The sequence below is a fragment of the Taurulus bubalis genome, assembly GCF_910589615.1.
Source record: "Taurulus bubalis genome assembly, chromosome: 2".
Lineage (NCBI taxonomy): Eukaryota > Metazoa > Chordata > Actinopteri > Perciformes > Cottidae > Taurulus > Taurulus bubalis.
The window spans coordinates 17801310-17818276 of NC_136590.1; the positions used below are offsets into that span (position 1 = coordinate 17801310).

Genomic DNA, 16967 nt, shown 5'->3' on the forward strand with positions numbered 1-16967 from the left:
TGAGAAACGGAGGGGGAGAGAGAAAGGGACAGATCTCCGCAGACTGGTGAGGAGGTAACTAAATCGTCTTTAACAAACCCCCTATGAAATTAGCCTCTGTTAAACCCCCGGCCCCTCCTGCTTCTCCTCCTCTTTTCTTTCTTGCCGTTCCATCTCTCTCATCTCACCGTTTTATGCGTTTCCATTCGCAGCTCTTTGAATGCTGTTTGCACCCCTGTATTGGGCTAGTCTCTATCCTCCTCCTTTCATTCACTCTCCTCCTGTTTCCTTGGTTACCTGACGACCCAGTCGATATACACAGAATTGTCAAAGTATTTCATCTAATAACGCTTGTGCCATCAGCCGCGTCTTTTCTTTTCTTTCAGGGGGAAAGAAAACTCTACTGAACATCAGTTCATTAGAGTTCTGTTCTTTCGTGTCCTCCCCGTCCTCACTCTCTGCTTCCATTTTTCCGTTTCTCCATAGTGGAGACGGGATGACAGCTGAGAAATGCCAATAGGCTGGTTGTCATGGCAACATAAAACGGGTAGCTGTAGGGTAACGGAGCAGGTGAGGAGACTAGGGAGTGGAATGAGCTTTGGTCTACCCCCTCCTCCTCACCCTTTTGACTCCTCAAGGCTCTCTCTCCACCTCTTTTTGGGGGGGGTCTCCCCGCCGCCCCTGGGTGGTGTTAACAGATAGCTGACATGTCAGCAGATAAACCGTCTTTTAAACCCAACCTGGCATCGTAGCACCATGACAACGCAGCCGAGTAGGAAAAAAGGCCTCATGCATCATTTGCTTTTCCTTCTCTTTCCCTCACCCTCCCCTTCCAGCGATAGACCTGCTGTATGGAGGGATTTACTGTTTCATGTGCCAAGACTACATCTATGACAAAGACATGGAGCAGATTTCCAAAGAGGAACAGAGGAAAGCCTGGAAAATGCAAGGTATGACACACGCACCCCCCCCCACACACACACACACACACACTGTCGTATACACACCATGTGAAAGCTGCAGGCTGTCACAGACCTGTGTGTGTGTGTGTGTGTGTGTGTGTGTGTGTGTGTGTGTGTTCCAGGCACAGGGGAGAAGTACTCAACGTGGGAGCCCAACAAGAGGGAACTGGAGCTGCTCCGCCACAACCCCAAGAGGAGGAGGATCACCTCCAACTGTACTATTGGTTAGTATTGCTTTGCCTCTCGTGCACGCACGCACACACACAGACCACTGTTGCAGAGGACGGTTGTGTAGCTGCAGAGAGCTCAAAGCCCAGAGTCAATCTGGGCCGCACTTTTCAGTAAAAATGTGTCACCCGAAAACCATTAGTGCCAGAAGTTTACCATGCGAGAGTCGGATGCCTCATTTCCACTGCGGGATTCGGCTCGAATTGACTCTACTCGACTCACTTTTTGGCATCAGGTCCATTTCTCTGCAGAGAGTGCCATCTCTGTGTAGGCGGGGTTCTCAGCTGATCGGCGTCCCGGCATCATCCTCAACGCGATGCAAGCTGCATATTTCCATTGGCAACCAATCAGAGGAACCTCTGCAATTGGTCAAGTGTGCGGCGTAGCGTATGCTGTAGTGTAACCGGGGTTTTTATGTTTTAATTTTAATAAACGGCAAGATGTGTCTCGCTGGTGACGGTTCTCTCTGTCCAATCAGGGGTCTGCAGTGTTTTAACACCACCTTTTTAGTATCTGCCCAGCTCTGTTGGAGCCTTGACCGAGGCGGTACCAGAAAACGGTACCAGGTACTTTATCTACAATGTTTGCTTTGTTTTTGCGTTTTTCAAAAAGTTGAGTTGAGTAGTAGCCATGTCGTAGCGTGCCATTCAGTAGAATTGCGGCAACATATCCTCAGGAAATGTATTCCTTTTTAAACTGTTCAGATTTAAAACAAAGCTGTCTGTACCTTGACCCACAGTGCTTTCGGATTCCGAAAAATGTATCATCTCTGATTCAACCCACTTGAATACAGATTATTGTGCCAATAAATGTCACATTTGCACCATGTTATCAGGCAAACAACTAGGGCTGCAACAACGAATCGATAAAATCGATAAAAATCGATTATCAAAAGTGTTGGCAACGAATTTCATTCTCAATTCGTTGTGTCGCGCGATTGTTACGCCGGGCAATAAGTCGCGGAGAAGAAAAAAAAGAGCGCAGCAGAGCAACTGGCCGGCCAGCGTTTCTGAGATTGGAGTGAGACACGAGAAAAGCTGAGGTCGTGATGTTCTCAAAAATAGAAGATCTTTGACAAGTCGAGTCTTGGCCAATCAGCGTCTTCATGTTCCTCAAACTTGTTTTTAATGGAAGCTAGTCAGCTTGCTATCACGTTAGCTAACGTGTTTGGGTTGTGTATTGTCGTTAAAGTTACGTTATGTTCCGTTACAGTTCAGTCTTGCTTGTAAAAAACCGTAACGTGGTGAAACATGCCGTCACCCCCCAGTCTGGTTCAGTTCACGCTGTCACTCGTTAACGTTAAACCGGCGGATCTGGCTGCAGGTTGTTTTTTTTTACTCAAAGTAGAATGAAGCAAATCACGTAGTTGGGCTTAGCCAACAACGTGACGTCGTGGTCATAAGAGACCCAGAATGAAAGAGTTTAAGGAAGAGGACGCTCTATATGGAGCAGTACAGCTTCCCTCTGTCCGAGTATTTCATACATATTGATAAAGCAGGGTATGTAAATGCAGCCTCTGGAGGGATCAATTACAGTAAAAAGGGCTCACATTTGGCAGATGTAAAGTATACATGTGTATGTTTTTAGTGTTAGTCCATTTTGTTGTTTTAATTAACAGCTCAGGGATGTTCAAGGAGCAACCTGTTTGTGCACTTTCTGAAGATGTTTTGCACTGTCACTTTTGTTTTTGAATAAAGGGTTGGAAATGAACGCTTTTTTGATAAAAACATTTTTTTATCTGATTAATCGAAAAAATAATCAACCGATTATTAAAATAATCGTTAGTTGCAGCCCTACAAACAACACATTTTTATTTATACCAGGTGTGTAAACGGTCTGAACATCACTCTAAACGGAGAAATATCATTGGCAAAATTGGCATATTTGGAAAAAATGTTCATCTTCAAACGAGTCATCTTGACAAAACATTTATGTTGACAGCAATTTTGATGATTTCAAGTAAAACAATTTCAAAGCTCTGAAAATATGAAAATCAGCATTTTCTGTCACAAATAAAACAGCTGTTATAGTGGACTCTGATATCCGATGGACCATTTCACAGTTTTAAACATTCCAGATGTCCCAGTTTGTTTCCCGTCGCAGTCTATGTGCTGACATGGAGCAAAGCTGTTGTCTAGCAATGCAACTCCACTGAAACATGGCGACCTACAGCGATAGCTCGGCAATTAGGCAAATAATGACGTGCGTGTGCGCGTGCCTTAGTGGTCTACCATTAACAGCATTGCAGATTAGCCCCCTCTTTTCAGCTTTCTTTCTCTCTCTCCTCCCTCTTTATTCCTCCCCCCTGACCCATCCTATTTTCTTCTTCGCCTCCTTTGTTGCCCCGCTTCTCACCTACTCTCCTCCTGACCCTCAGGCCTGCGAGGGCTGATCAACCTGGGCAACACGTGCTTCATGAACTGCATCGTCCAGGCGCTGACGCACACTCCCCTGTTGCGTGACTTCTTCCTGTCCGACCGACACAAATGCGAGATGCAGAGCAACTCCTGTTTGGTGTGTGAGATGTCGCAGCTCTTCCAGGAGGTAACCTGTCTCCTTTTATTTTTTTTAAGGACTTTGTTGGGTAGAAAGAGAGGGATAAGATGCACGGAAGGGAATGTTCGCTTTCTCACGCACGTACCTCGCCTTTTTAAAGTTCTACTCAGGCCATCGATCGCCGCACATCCCGTTCCGTCTTCTTCATCTGGTGTGGACCCACGCCCGTCACCTGGCCGGCTACGAGCAGCAGGACGCCCACGAGTTCCTCATCGCGGCGCTGGACGTCCTGCACAGACACTGCAAAGGTTGGTTCGCGCACAACACATATCATGTGTTGTGCGACTATGGCTCAGTGGTTAGCATGCCCATCTTTCAATTAGATCGGTGGTTCGAGCCCCGGCTCCACTAGTCCATGTTGATGTGTCCTTGAGCAAGACACTTAACCCCAAATTGCGCCCCGTTGCTGTGTCTATGGTGTATAGAGCAAAAATGTAAGTCGCTTTGGATAAAAGCATCAGCTAAATGAAATGTAATGTGTTTGGGAGCGGCGGCGGTAGTTTACACGCATTGGTTCAACATTTCCTGCGAACATTTTCTCATTTACCGTCTGGTTGTTGTTGTGCCACGCTCAGTCTTTGCCTTTGCAGCGCCTCCTTAGTTGTCAATTGGAATGAAACTTTCAGGGTATGTTTCAGGCACGTACGTTATATGACGTATCGTTTCATGATGATTGATCCAACAGATGTGGCGGTAGTTCTATTGATTTGTTGAGCCACGTTTTGATATCAGCAGAAAGCTTCTTCATGTTTTCTACCAGAGGATCTTAGCTCGTGTCCTCTTCTATGCTGTGCTCTGCTGGGAGGGCGGCATCACTGCGGGTGATAAAAACAGGATCAATAAGATGATCAGAAAGGCTGGCTCAGTGATTGACCTGACCCCGGACTCACTAGAGGCCCGTGTAGAAAAGAGAACATGGTTAAAGTTAAAAACCATTGTTTCTTTTGAAGGCCATCCATCACACCACCGTCTTTTTTCTGTGGACTGTGCCTATTCTGACTGAGTTTTTGGTGGCAAATGAGTTTCCCCACTGGGGATTAATAAAGTTTTCTAATCAAAATCTTACTTCAAATTCGACATGAAGCCGAGAGTTTGCATTTCCAAACATGAAAGGAGGCTCTACGACCGTTATACATTTTGTATAGTCCAACGCTTTACATTTCCAAGAAGAAAAGAAAATGCATACTCATTTCATTATCCGTCTGAATTAGTACATCGTCAATTTTGGGGGGGAAAAGACACCCAGTATTACATTTTCGGTTAAAATTGCGATATCAATGAGGGCACATTTTTTGATAAAACTATGACACGATTGGCATTGACCACATTTTCTATTTTTGGATTTCATTATTGGGTGCTACATCTTGCTTGCTTTTAGTCTCTCTCTCTCTCTCGGTGGAGACGAACGGCGCGCCCGTGTCCGTCATGCCGCTCTCCACACCAGTGGTCCGGATCACGGTGTCCAATGTGCCGCCATTTATCAAGGACGAGGCTCTGGTCAGAGAGCTGGGAAGGTACGGCAAGGTAATGAGTCGGGTGAGGAAGATCTCCTCGGGATTCAAGTCGCCACTGTTGAGGCACGTGGTGTCGAACAGGAGGCAGCTGCTCATGGTGTTAAATGACCGGAGCGGAGATCTCGACCACGTGGTCAAAGTATGGGTGGAGGAATTTGAGTCCAGTGAGGAAGAGTTCTATGACAGTTGTCTTTCCTCTGGGTCCGAGACTGAAAGCCGTGTTGGCGCGAAGACATACAGTCTGGAAAGAATTAAAAAGTTTCTCAAAGACACTAAGGGAGCGAGGGGAGTAAAGCTGGAGGACCACTTCTCTGATAAAGAGGGCTTAGGGGACTCTGCTCGGGCTCTCCTGCGCAAACAAGGAAGTGAAGGCTCCCCTAAGCTGGAGCGCTACAGAGTCAAGAAACTAGTAGTGAGAATCCTTGACGAGCTGTTAGAGGAGAGTGACGTTATGAGGAGGATTTGTGGAATCAGGAAGTGAGCGGGGCCAGGATGGAGAGCTGGAGTCCAGCCGGCGTAGCATCCTGGTGAGGACCGAGGACGGACGGACGGAGGAGGAGGAGGATGCTGCAGGAGACCATCAGAGGAGAGGAGAGCCGGCCTACACAGAACTAAGCTGTTGTGGGACGTCCCAATCCTGGAGCAGAGCGTCAGCAATAGACTACACGCTGTGCAGTGCGGGATGGACAGACATGCCATGAGAAGACCGTGCTTCATGGTTTTAATATGAAACCTTTATTTTTTACTTCTTAGTTTAGGCTTTTGTCGTCATAGGAACGATTTTTGGCTGATTGGTAAATAAAGTTTTTTTTGGGGGGGGGGGAAAGAAGGGAAGAAATGGAGGGGGAAAAAAGTCATAAAAGTGTTTTTAAATAATTGTCAAATAAAGGTTTTGTAAAAGTAAAAAAAAAGTCTCTCTCTCTGCAGAGTGGCTGTGAAGTTTCACATTGCTTTTCGTGACTGTGTGTTTGTATCCTCACAGACGACAACGGGAAGAAAGCAAACAACCCCAACCACTGTAACTGCATCATCGACCAAATCTTCACAGGGGGCCTTCAGTCTGACGTCACCTGTCAAGTCTGCCAGTAAGTGGGTTTGTGTGTGAGGTTCTTCTTCTGGGGGGAAAAAAACTAGCAGGGAAAAAAACAATCTTTCAGGCTTCTCCAGAGCCAGAATACAGAGATTAAAGTTTAAAAGAACAAAGACATGGCCGCACACTACGCCATTGTCTTACAGTACAGTTGCATTGTGTTAACAGTAGGACCTCTGTTGTGCAGCCGCTCAAAAGTGACACCCTTCACCTGTCTGTCACCATCCCGGTTTGAGCTTTCTAATTCCCTGCCCTGAGGTGACCCTCCTCCGTCAATCTCACACACAGAGACAGAGAGACACACAGAGATCCTTTAATGGTCCACAGAGTGTAGAGTTGATCTATAGTTCCACCTGGTGGTCAAAGAAAACGCTCGGTCTCTGTGCTCTGATGTGCATTTTTATTTTTTCATTGAAGGCATTTCCAGTAGCTGACTCACTGTACCAGCACAATGTGTTCCACTTTGTAATGAACAACAAAACGACATAACAAGATCTGGATTAAATCTAGATTAAGACAAAATTATTAAAGACACCTGGAAAAAAAAGAATCAATATCATCTCACTATAAAACATCTGCTTTAAATAGAAGAAAAAGCAATCTACAAGAAGCACTGTGCTTTGGCTTAGAGTCTAAAATGCAATTTCTTGCCGAAATAAGTGGAAAGCCATTTAATAATATATATATATATATATATATATATATATATATATATATATATATATATATATATATATTTAGCATACTGTGAATGAATTATTATTTATAATAATAGCTATAGCAAACGCAGTTATCCACACACTTGGATTAGGATGCTTTTTGATTTGTTGCTACCAGAAGAAAGTTCTTCCCCAGAACAGGTCTCTGAAGGAAATCCTGTGGCCACAAGGCTTCTGCTGATTCATGAATTATTCACTTTGCGTTCTCCATTTAACATGCAAGCCGAACATGGTTGCCAACTCAGCCGTTGCTTTTGTCCAAGCAAAATGGACTGCGGATATTCTCAAAGCGCAGAGCAGTTTATACACCAGTCACTTTTTATTTTTTTTGGACCACTCAATCTAGGTCATATGTATTCACAGCCTCAATCCAACTGAAGTTCCCTTTTTCTTTCTTTTTCTCGCACCATTTCAAAGTAAAGAGTTGGCGCTACTAAAACAATACTTTTTACATTTACGTGTACCACAACAAAAAAAAAAGATGAGCTAATAAAGTCGAAATTATGAGATAAAAATTTATAATAATGAGATAGAAAGTCGAAATTATGATTGTGATGTAAAAGTAATCTGGACTTCAATTTCATTAAAAAAAAAAGTGTTTTGCAGTGAAATAATAAAACGGCAATGAAAAGAATTCCATTACTAATTTAAATCAAAGTACAGCAAATAATTATGACTGAATAAGATAAAATCAGAGCAATAAAATGCCTTTGAGGAAGAAAAAATAGTGACGTTCAGTAGTTGTCTTTACGGCCCAGATGTGCAAAGCGTGGCGTCTTACCGTGCCGCCCCTGAAGTGGGTAGCGGACTAAAAGATAAACAAATCAATACATGTCAACGACCTCCAATCTGCTCGAGATGTGTGCAGCATTTTCATCGTCTCACGCAGACTCGTCGTCTTGTGTCTGTCTTTCTCCCTAGTGGCGTCTCGACGACCATAGACCCGTTCTGGGACATCAGCCTGGACCTACCAGGCTCCTCCACCCCGTTCTGGCCCCTGAGCCCCGGTGGAGACCGGTCAGCGCTGAACGGGGAGAGTCACACCACTGGAGCCACAACACTCACAGACTGCCTGCGCAGGTAACCGATCCTTCCTTTTGCGTCTGAAATCTTCTTTCTTTGCCACACAGTGCAGAAATGGAAGTAACCAGAGAAACCGGGAGACCTGGGATTGCAGATGTACAAGCTGCTGTGGCGATAGATGCTCGAGAAACACATCGCCGCGTGCCCGCCGTTTTCACGGAGCTATTCTTCTCGCCGACGGGCCCTGCCTCTGACTCGACATGCTCGATCAACCGAAAAGCCTCAGACACAGGCTCACAGTGCAGGACGGCCAACTACGTTGCGTCATCGCTGACATATACAGTTTCCTGAAACATAAGTCCTGTTCTTCCCAAATCCGCCGGGGACTCCAGGCAGCGGCGGCAGCAGCATCTATTCAAAAAAACGCACACATAGGCACCAAATCTCACTCTCCATTCCAGGTTTACCAGGCCAGAGCACCTCGGCAGCAGCGCCAAGATAAAGTGCAGCGGTTGCCACAGTTACCAGGAGTCCACCAAGCAGCTCACCATGAAGAAGCTGCCCATCGTGGCCTGCTTTCACGTCAAAGTAAGGGTTTGGTTTTGACTGCTAATTCATGGGAGATATCGGTTATCAGAGCGGCGCTCTCCTGTCCTTGTTCGTCCTCAGAGGTTCGAGCATTCAGCCAAACTGCGGCGGAAGATCACAACTTATGTCTCCTTCCCGTTGGAGCTGGACATGACGCCCTTCATGGCCTCCAGGTGAGCCCAAACCCCGAAGCACAGTGATGTGTTCAGTTGCAGGAGTTTAAAAGGAAGGCGAGGATACGTCCCACTGCAGTAAATGCTCCCTTTTTTGTTTTGTCGGATTTGTTGGCTTGTTGCCGACTTGTTTTTATGAAATTTGTTGACAGAGTTTGTTTTGCGCTATGTTTCAGTAAAGAAAGCAGGATGAATGGGCAGTACCAGCAGACCGTGGACCCCTTCAACAACGACAACAAGTAAGGCAAACGTCCGTCAGCATCCAACATCTGCTTTCAACACTTCTAAAGGGAACCAGTGTCCCCACCCGACTCACTGGGGTCACATGGGTGACTCTGTGACGGCCCACCTGACTAGAATGCATTGTGTGTTTTGTGTCTTGCGTTGTCCTTCCTGCTCCCCTTCCCCTCCCCCATTGGCCGTTTGACTGTTTGGCCGAGTTACATCTGGAATAACTGTGACTTCTCCTGCTCCAACACTGTACTCCTGCTGTAGTGTATCTGTTGTTTGTGGCTGCAGCATCGATGAAGCCCCTTGTTGTCTCTCTCCCGGTCCGTTTTCAGATACAGTCTATTTGCAGTGGTGAACCACCAGGGAACACTGGAGAGTGGCCACTACACCACCTTCATCCGCCAACACAAGGACCAGTGGTTCAAATGCGACGACGCCATCATCACGAAGGCCAGCATCAAGGACGTCCTGGACAGTGAAGGGTGAGCGAGACACCGCATTGACTGAATCCAGTGTGCCTTTCTGTCTCTGAAAAAAGTGGTTCAACAGTGACTGCTCCCTTTTTGTTTAATTCCTTTTTTAAATTAGTGATGCTGTAATGTGACTTCATGGGTACTTTTATCTCCCCAGGTACCTTTTGTTTTATCACAAACAGTTCCTGGAGTACGAGTAGTTCCCTCCATCGGCGCAGCCTGCCAGAGGGGACGGCACAAAGATTAGTTTCATGGGAAAAGGTAACGAGAGGCGCGTGAGCCCACTCGACTCGCCCTTGAGTCGCGGCTCTCACTCCGACATGGACACACCCTTCATACACGGTAATCTAGTTCCACCGTACAACGTTCAAGAAAGGAACTGTGCGCCGGGCAGAATGCGTTCAAACGTAAGAACAAAACCAAACGCAAGAACTGTGCAAAGGGGTTCTTGTATCCGCGCTAACGGGACGTTGCATGAAGAGTGTTTCACTTGAATTCAGGAATGAAGGAGGAGGCAGCCGCGCTAATCTGCAATATGAAGGAAATGACCGCAGAGTCCGTCTGTACAGCGGGTAAAGCGCCGTATCCCTCTATTTCAGATACAGACTAAAGGGCAGAAAGGTTATTCTCAACCTTAAGGTTTACTTATCACAAATGCTGTTCTTCACCGTGTTTCGTGCTCGCACAGCTGCATTAAGTCACACCCGGACATGTGGAATCGCAGCCTTCTAAACAGGGGTTTGAGGCTTCGCTTGAGCAGGAATTTTCTTTTTCTTCTTTCGCTTTACCTAAAGCGGCAACTTTCTTGAACACAAGCACACTTGTCTGACACACCCACACTCCCGCAAATGACCAAATATTTCAAGGACGGATGTTGTTTGATAGTATGCATTTATGTTCAGATTGCAAAAGGTTCAACAAGGAGAACGCAAAGGTTCTGTTGTCTTCTGCCTCTCATGCTGCTTCCAACCGTCACGGGGAAATAAACTACACAGTGAATACTATATTTTTATACATACTGTAATTAAATCGTTTGTTTACGATTTCTCCATAGAAGTCTCGCATTGTTTGACTGTGTTACACCGTGCCGTCAATCGTGTTTTCTGTCATAGATCATGAAACTGCCGCCGCGGAGGCTTCATTTTATTTAATTTACTTGCCAAATGTTTTGGCTTTATGTAGGCATATTCTCTACGTTCAAGACACGTTGTCGTGATGCTGTTTCAGGTAAATGGCAAAAAAAAAAAAATGAATCAAAGGAGTATGTGTAACAGGTTCGAAGCTCGATCCCACAGTGTTAATCGTTGGCCGCATGTTGCTCTGTCTGTGTGTGTGTGTGTGTGTGTGTGTGTGTGTACGTACGTGTGTGTGTGTGTGTACGTGCCCTCGAAAAAGGGGTAGGAATGAAAATAAAAGCTCAGTGTAGGTGTGTTTGTATACAATATGTTAGTGCGCGTAACGAGAGAAAACAAAACAAAGTGCGTATGTGTACCCGTTTGTATGCGCACATGTACCGTATATTCGTGTACTGAATCAGTACTTGCATTAAGCATGCCGTTTGAGCTGGGTATTGCAGTTTTTCTTTTCTTTTTTTTACCCATATGTTGATGACTTTATGTATAAGTATATATGTACAGTTTGTATGTATAAGAGATGAAATGGTGAAACCTCAAAGTCATTTTTTTTGTTCTTCTATATCGCTGGATCCGACCACAGAGGTGGTAATTGGAAGAAACTTTGTCTTGACCCGGTCAGTCATTCCACACACACACACACACACACACACACACACACACACACCTGTAACAGCTGCAATAACTGGACACAGCGATGGAAAGACACTCAAATAAAGAAAATATATATCTGTAAACACTTTTGTGCCTGTTATTTATTGTGTTTTTTTTATTAGCTCTGACAGGGAGGTCATGTGTTCGGTTAGTTTGTCTGTATTGCCAGATTCTTTCTAATACACAGCCATTGTAAAATCTAACAGGACTCACCCAGGATTAAACTGACTACTAGGGCTGCCCCCTCTTCGTTGACTAATCGGTCCTGTTTATAGGCTTTTACGGACACATATAAACACAAGATTTAAAGCGGGGCTTTTGTGCGATTTTTTTATTTATTTATTTATTTTTTTTTTTTAAATCTCTAAGTGTTAATCGACTGAGACTTTCTTTGTTTTCTGACAGCCCTCCACACTTTAAAAATGGATGATGATTCGAACAGCTTCTCCACAGATACCAAGGTTTTATTTGTTCCTCATTGTGAGCAAAACAAGTACAAAGGGATGCTGAATCCCCCCAGTCCATCACCCCACAAATACATAACACTGTATACATTTAACATGCTTACATACACTACATATGTATTTCTAAACTTGAGGACCTAGGAATCCTACGCCGCTGACGCCCGCACTAGACCAACCACCACAACTAATTGTGTGTGTGTGTGGTGTTTTCACTGGTTTTGTTGGAAAAGCAATACACATGTCGTGAGAGTAGAGACACACGAGTAGCGTCTTCCTGTGATTGGGTTTCTGAAAGTACTTCTTATGGAAATGTGATAGGAAGATGACAGATGACAGTTCTTCGCTGTTGGTGTGTCAAGGCCCCAAAAACCTTTTGAGAGGCCCGACACACATGAATCCTCACCGTTAAGGATAAGGATAGAACATGAGCTTAGCAAGTCAACTCAGTGCCCCATTTTCCGTGGAAATCATTACGTGGGCTTTTTACTGGCCTGGGATCATATCTACAGTGCCATTGAGAATCCGATATGCTGACGACCTTCTCCTGAGAGCTGACGACACATTTGGCCATTCCAGTTGCCCCGTGAGACGGCAAATGAGCCTCATCCCACTACAGCCTCCTGTTGTACCTCCAGTCCAGAGGTGCACAGGTTCTCCTCAGACAAGAGAGGCCCTTGCTTTTCAAACGGGGATTTGTGCAGGACGGCCTGCTGGTAGGATGAGAATGGTGCCCTCGCCGTCTTGTCGTTGCCCTGGCCGAGTGCTTTCAGATCGGGGAAACAGTGGACACACGCGCAGGTCTCAGTGGGGCTGGAGTCATATGATGGCTCGCGGGCTGTGGTGTGGTTTGAATTCGTCACTAAATCTGTAGAACGACAGAGGGCAGTGGGCACACATTGGAACAAAACGTATGAATCGCGTAGGATATTTTTCAACAGCAATTCTGAGACACAAAAGTTTGGAAATACAAGACAATAATGAAAAAAAATGATGTGTGAAGGGGAACTACTGTAAAATGGCTACTTGTGAAACAATGCGGTCGATCGCGTTGTCTCCAACTACAGTTTGCCTCTCAAGTTGCTAATTAAACTGTAAACAACGAGCAGCGCATGGAAAAGGAAGTCTATAGCTCCTTGAGATAGATCCAGAGGCTTAACCATTGTCAGACTGATAGCCGATGGGTTCAGAGATTGCAACATGACTAACGGACAAACTACTACTGATTGCACTCATTGGGGCCTTTTATTTGTATCTGTGCCAAACTAACCTTTAGAGTTCTTCCCCGGTTGGCCAACCTCCTGGCCTGGCTGGTGGTGGTTAGCCCCCTTGGGTCTTGGCTTAGAGGTTTTGACCCTAGCTCCCCTCAGTAAGACTGCAAAGGCTAGAGACAAGCTAGAGAACAGCAGCATCATGCTCAGGGCCAGCAGGGAGTAGAGCAGGATAGTGGAGTCTTCCAAGGCCGTTGGCGGCGAGAGCACTCTGAAATTTGGCATGTGTGGGGTGACTTGAACCAGGAGCTTTTTCGTGGTCACGGGGGGTGTTGGAGCTAAGGAGGGGATGGAAAGAATATTTCTTTATTGTAAAACGGCAGGTATCTATGGGGCATTCTATTCTTTTTTGGGGAAGAGAGATGACCGGTAACAAAGGGAGAACGATAAGGAGTGCCATGCAACAATGGTTCTCTGAAAATTGGTAACGTTGTGGTCCATGGTTTGTGCCCCGAAGCCTCTAGGGCACCGAAATACGTCAAATGTACAACCAACAAGTATCTATCTAAGCACAGACGTAAGCATCCTCTACGTACGCAAACCAAATACTACTCGGCCCCATTATACAGGAGTAGTGGGATCGTGTCTGGAAACTCTTGCAAGATCATTGAGGTTGAGCATTGACCTCAAATAGTAAGGTTAGCATAGGTCGTCAAACCCTTGATTAGCACAAATCTGTCTGGTTGAGGTTAGGCATTACCCTGGAATGGTTATGGTTGGAAAAGGTCGTCGGGCAGTGGGTGTCACAAGAGTTTTCGCAAATCTAGGATAACCAGTAAGCCACGACAAGTGGTGTCCTTCTAGCTGTACAGTCTCTGCAATTGGTATATGTTGGAAGAAAAAACATATTTACTCTTAATCAATTACTTTTTCACTGTTATATTAATAATCATATGTTCTGTTTAATAATCATATACTGTGTAAATGCTAGTGACTTCTCATTGACCTCTTTCTTGTTAAAACATATGTATGCTTTTCAAGTAATCTTCTGATAAAGTCATGAGACTGGGGATGCCTACATGTCTATGTCTGAGGAACAGACAGTTCCTTGTTATCATATGATCTAAAGACGTCATGGGGGCCTATGTTGATTGTTTATCTTAGAGTATTTAACTGACATCCCTCTGCTCGTTCATTGAGCAGTCCAAGATGCAATTCATACCATGTTGTATACATTCTTCTCTGCGCCTTCCTTGCAATGAATAAATGTCCTGATTGAATGATTTTACCACCAGGTGTTGAGTACATTTTTCTATCGGTATACATTTTTAGTTCAACGAGAGTTCCTTCTTTACCTCAACTCGTGCTCTGAAAACTTTGTCCACCGAGGCCCAGCTCAACAGAATATGTATGCCTCCAGGAAACAGAGATAGTCCCTAAATAATTAAAGCTCTCATCCAAGCCAGCGGGGTCAATACTCACTCTGGCAGTGCTGGGAGCACTGTGCTGGATGTCTGCCACAAACCTCAGCGCACCTCACACATTTCTTCAGCAGCATATCATAGTAGTGCCCAGCCCGTGCTTTACAATATCCAGACTCTTAATGCAGGAAAAGAACATATGATGAATTGAAGTCACTTCTGTCCATTTAAATGTATTCTTCTAAGGATAATTCTGATGTCACCCATGCCAATCAACGGTTTATCTGTTACTAGTGAATCAGCTCTTTAAAGAAATGTAGGTGTACTGCTGGAAAGAATCCATCCAGAACAGGTTACATCCATAACTTGTTTATCTAATGCATCTTTGATAGCGAGGGGCAACAAATATTTCAAGCTTGATTTAAGACCAAAGAAATTAAGTGGAAAAATAAAACAATGACAAAATTAAAAAAAATGTAAATGCATTTATCGCCTTCAAATGTTTCCTCTGGTCGAACTGGTATTTAAAATGTCCCTCTTGTGACTAGTGTCCCTGCCTTTAGGACAATCTGGTTTCATTTTAAAACATCTCGAGCATTGTTTAGTGCATTTTTTTACCCAGGGTTTATCAACCGTCAAGGCCCCTGAAGCCACTTAAAAATATGCGTAATTTCATAAGCACAACCATGGGTTTACGTGTATTCCTGTACCCTCTGACCTAATGTATGTATGTCCGTGTGTGTACTCACCACAGTAACCAGTGCATCTGGCGATGACTAGTGGTTGCCTGCATGCCGCCTGACAACCAATACATTTCCTGATCAAAGCATCCCAGTACTGACCCGCATGGCAGCTTCCACCCATCAGCCCTGATGACCCTCACACTGACCAACACAAACGACAACACACACAGTACATAGAAAGATGAGTGTTGATACAACAATAAATAATCATAATAATAATAGCTATGGCGCGTTACTGAGCCACTGTAGATGTGTGAACGGTAATCCATTTTTCTGGACATGTAGAGTTTCGGTATGTTATACTGTTTAACTTTCAGTCCACTGTAAGCAGCCTACTGTAGACTTCATGTACTGTGTAGATCCCACAAGAGGCTGCTTGGAGATGATCAGATGTTGCCAAGAGGATGTAGAAAGCAAGTTTGTGAAAATCAGGCAACTGTGGCTCAGTGGTAGAGCAAGGTCTTCCTTTGATCGGCGGTTTGATTCCCAACTCTGCTAGTACACATTGATGTGTCCTTCGGCAAGACATTAACCCGACATTGCTTCCACAAGATGAATAGGTGTGACGGATTAGATAGTCCTGATAGGCAGGGAGCACCTTGCATGGTAGCTACTGCCATCTGTGTGTGAATGGATGAATGATGACGTGTTGTGCTTTGAGTGGTTGGAAGCCGAGAAAAGTGCTATTCAAGCACAGGTCTATTTAGGATAGGTATTTTCTACCTCTGTTTTCCTCTTCTTCTTTTTTTAGCACACCGTGTAAAACCTTGTATAAAGGCCAGCGACTCAAACATTAAGGACCATCAGCAGGGCCATACCGTCCGTCCTGTCAGATATCATGTCTTGTTGTTCTCCTCGCTCGGCGGAGCGCTGAGTCAGCGGTCTGTGAAAGACACACGGATTTGAACCTCCTACACCCTCCACTGCACTTGTCACACCCTGATGATCAGCGCAACGTGTACTCATCATAAACACATGCTCCATGTTTGCTTTTATTAAAACAATAGAATGCTTATTTCCATATAAACCATAACAATAACTATTATGGTTTTATAATATCTTGTGTATTTATCTATTTTTGTTTAGATATTGGCCTTTTTACTATTCATCCTTTTTTTCTTCATTTTTTGGGGAGAAATCTTCTCATGATTGGTCTCACCAGTTATGTCTGTTATACGGCGTGTGGGTAAATGTAAGTGGAGACAGTTCACAGCAAAGTAAAGGCGTTCCTGGTGATCTTGGAGGTCTCACTGCGGAGTCGCAACAAGCTTCGACTCCTTTGTTAAACTTTCTAACTAGTGCGGTGAACAAAGCTGAAGTTGAGGGTTTGAGTCTCACCACCGCAAATACTGAAAAGGCAACTGTCGGTTGTCCGATGTGGCCCGCGATACAGGTTGAAAACGCAGAGAGGATTTCTTACCTTGGGGAGATGAAGATGCGGTGGGAGAATCCTTGGCCTGAAGATGAGAGTGAGAGAGAGGCCTGTATTTCAACATAGTGGCTCATTTGTGTACGAACGCACTTCCTGATGTGGGACTTCCCCCTGTGTGTGAGGAGAACATCCTCACCCCCTCACACACACACACACACACGCACACGGTTAGACTAATATAGAAAAGTCTATGAAAAGTATCCACACACCCCTTGGACTGTTGTGTTTTAACACTGAATCACTGCAGGGTGTTCAGTATTTAGGAAGTTTTGTTAATAATCAACAGAAAATATACCTAATTTAAATTTTAAACGGATAAACGAACGTGTCATGGGCCATGTGAGTTGAGACACTAGCTTGACGTTTGAGGTTGTGG

General features: G+C 44.8%; 2 protein-coding genes across 2 annotated transcripts; one reads left to right on the plus strand and one right to left on the minus strand.

Moving 5' to 3' along the window:
- Positions 1 to 835: 835 nt before the first annotated feature.
- Positions 836 to 9736, plus strand: usp22 (ubiquitin specific peptidase 22; the record flags this gene model as incomplete). The annotated part of the gene is made up of 11 exons (XM_079214405.1): positions 836 to 929; positions 1064 to 1165; positions 3547 to 3713; positions 3826 to 3973; positions 6222 to 6324; positions 7970 to 8128; positions 8533 to 8659; positions 8741 to 8832; positions 9009 to 9071; positions 9396 to 9545; positions 9694 to 9736. The coding sequence occupies exons 1-11, from the start codon at positions 851 to 853 to the stop codon at positions 9734 to 9736; spliced, it is 1233 nt and encodes a 410-aa protein (XP_079070531.1). The 5' UTR covers positions 836 to 850.
- A 2653-nt stretch (positions 9737 to 12389) lies between these two features.
- Positions 12390 to 15280, minus strand: tnfrsf13b (TNF receptor superfamily member 13B; the record flags this gene model as incomplete). Its single annotated transcript, XM_079237771.1, has 4 exons — positions 12390 to 12652; positions 13055 to 13333; positions 14478 to 14594; positions 15166 to 15280. 4 exons carry the CDS (start codon positions 15278 to 15280, stop codon positions 12390 to 12392), a joined length of 774 nt encoding a protein of 257 aa, XP_079093897.1.
- Between the last annotated feature and the right edge of the window lie 1687 nt (positions 15281 to 16967).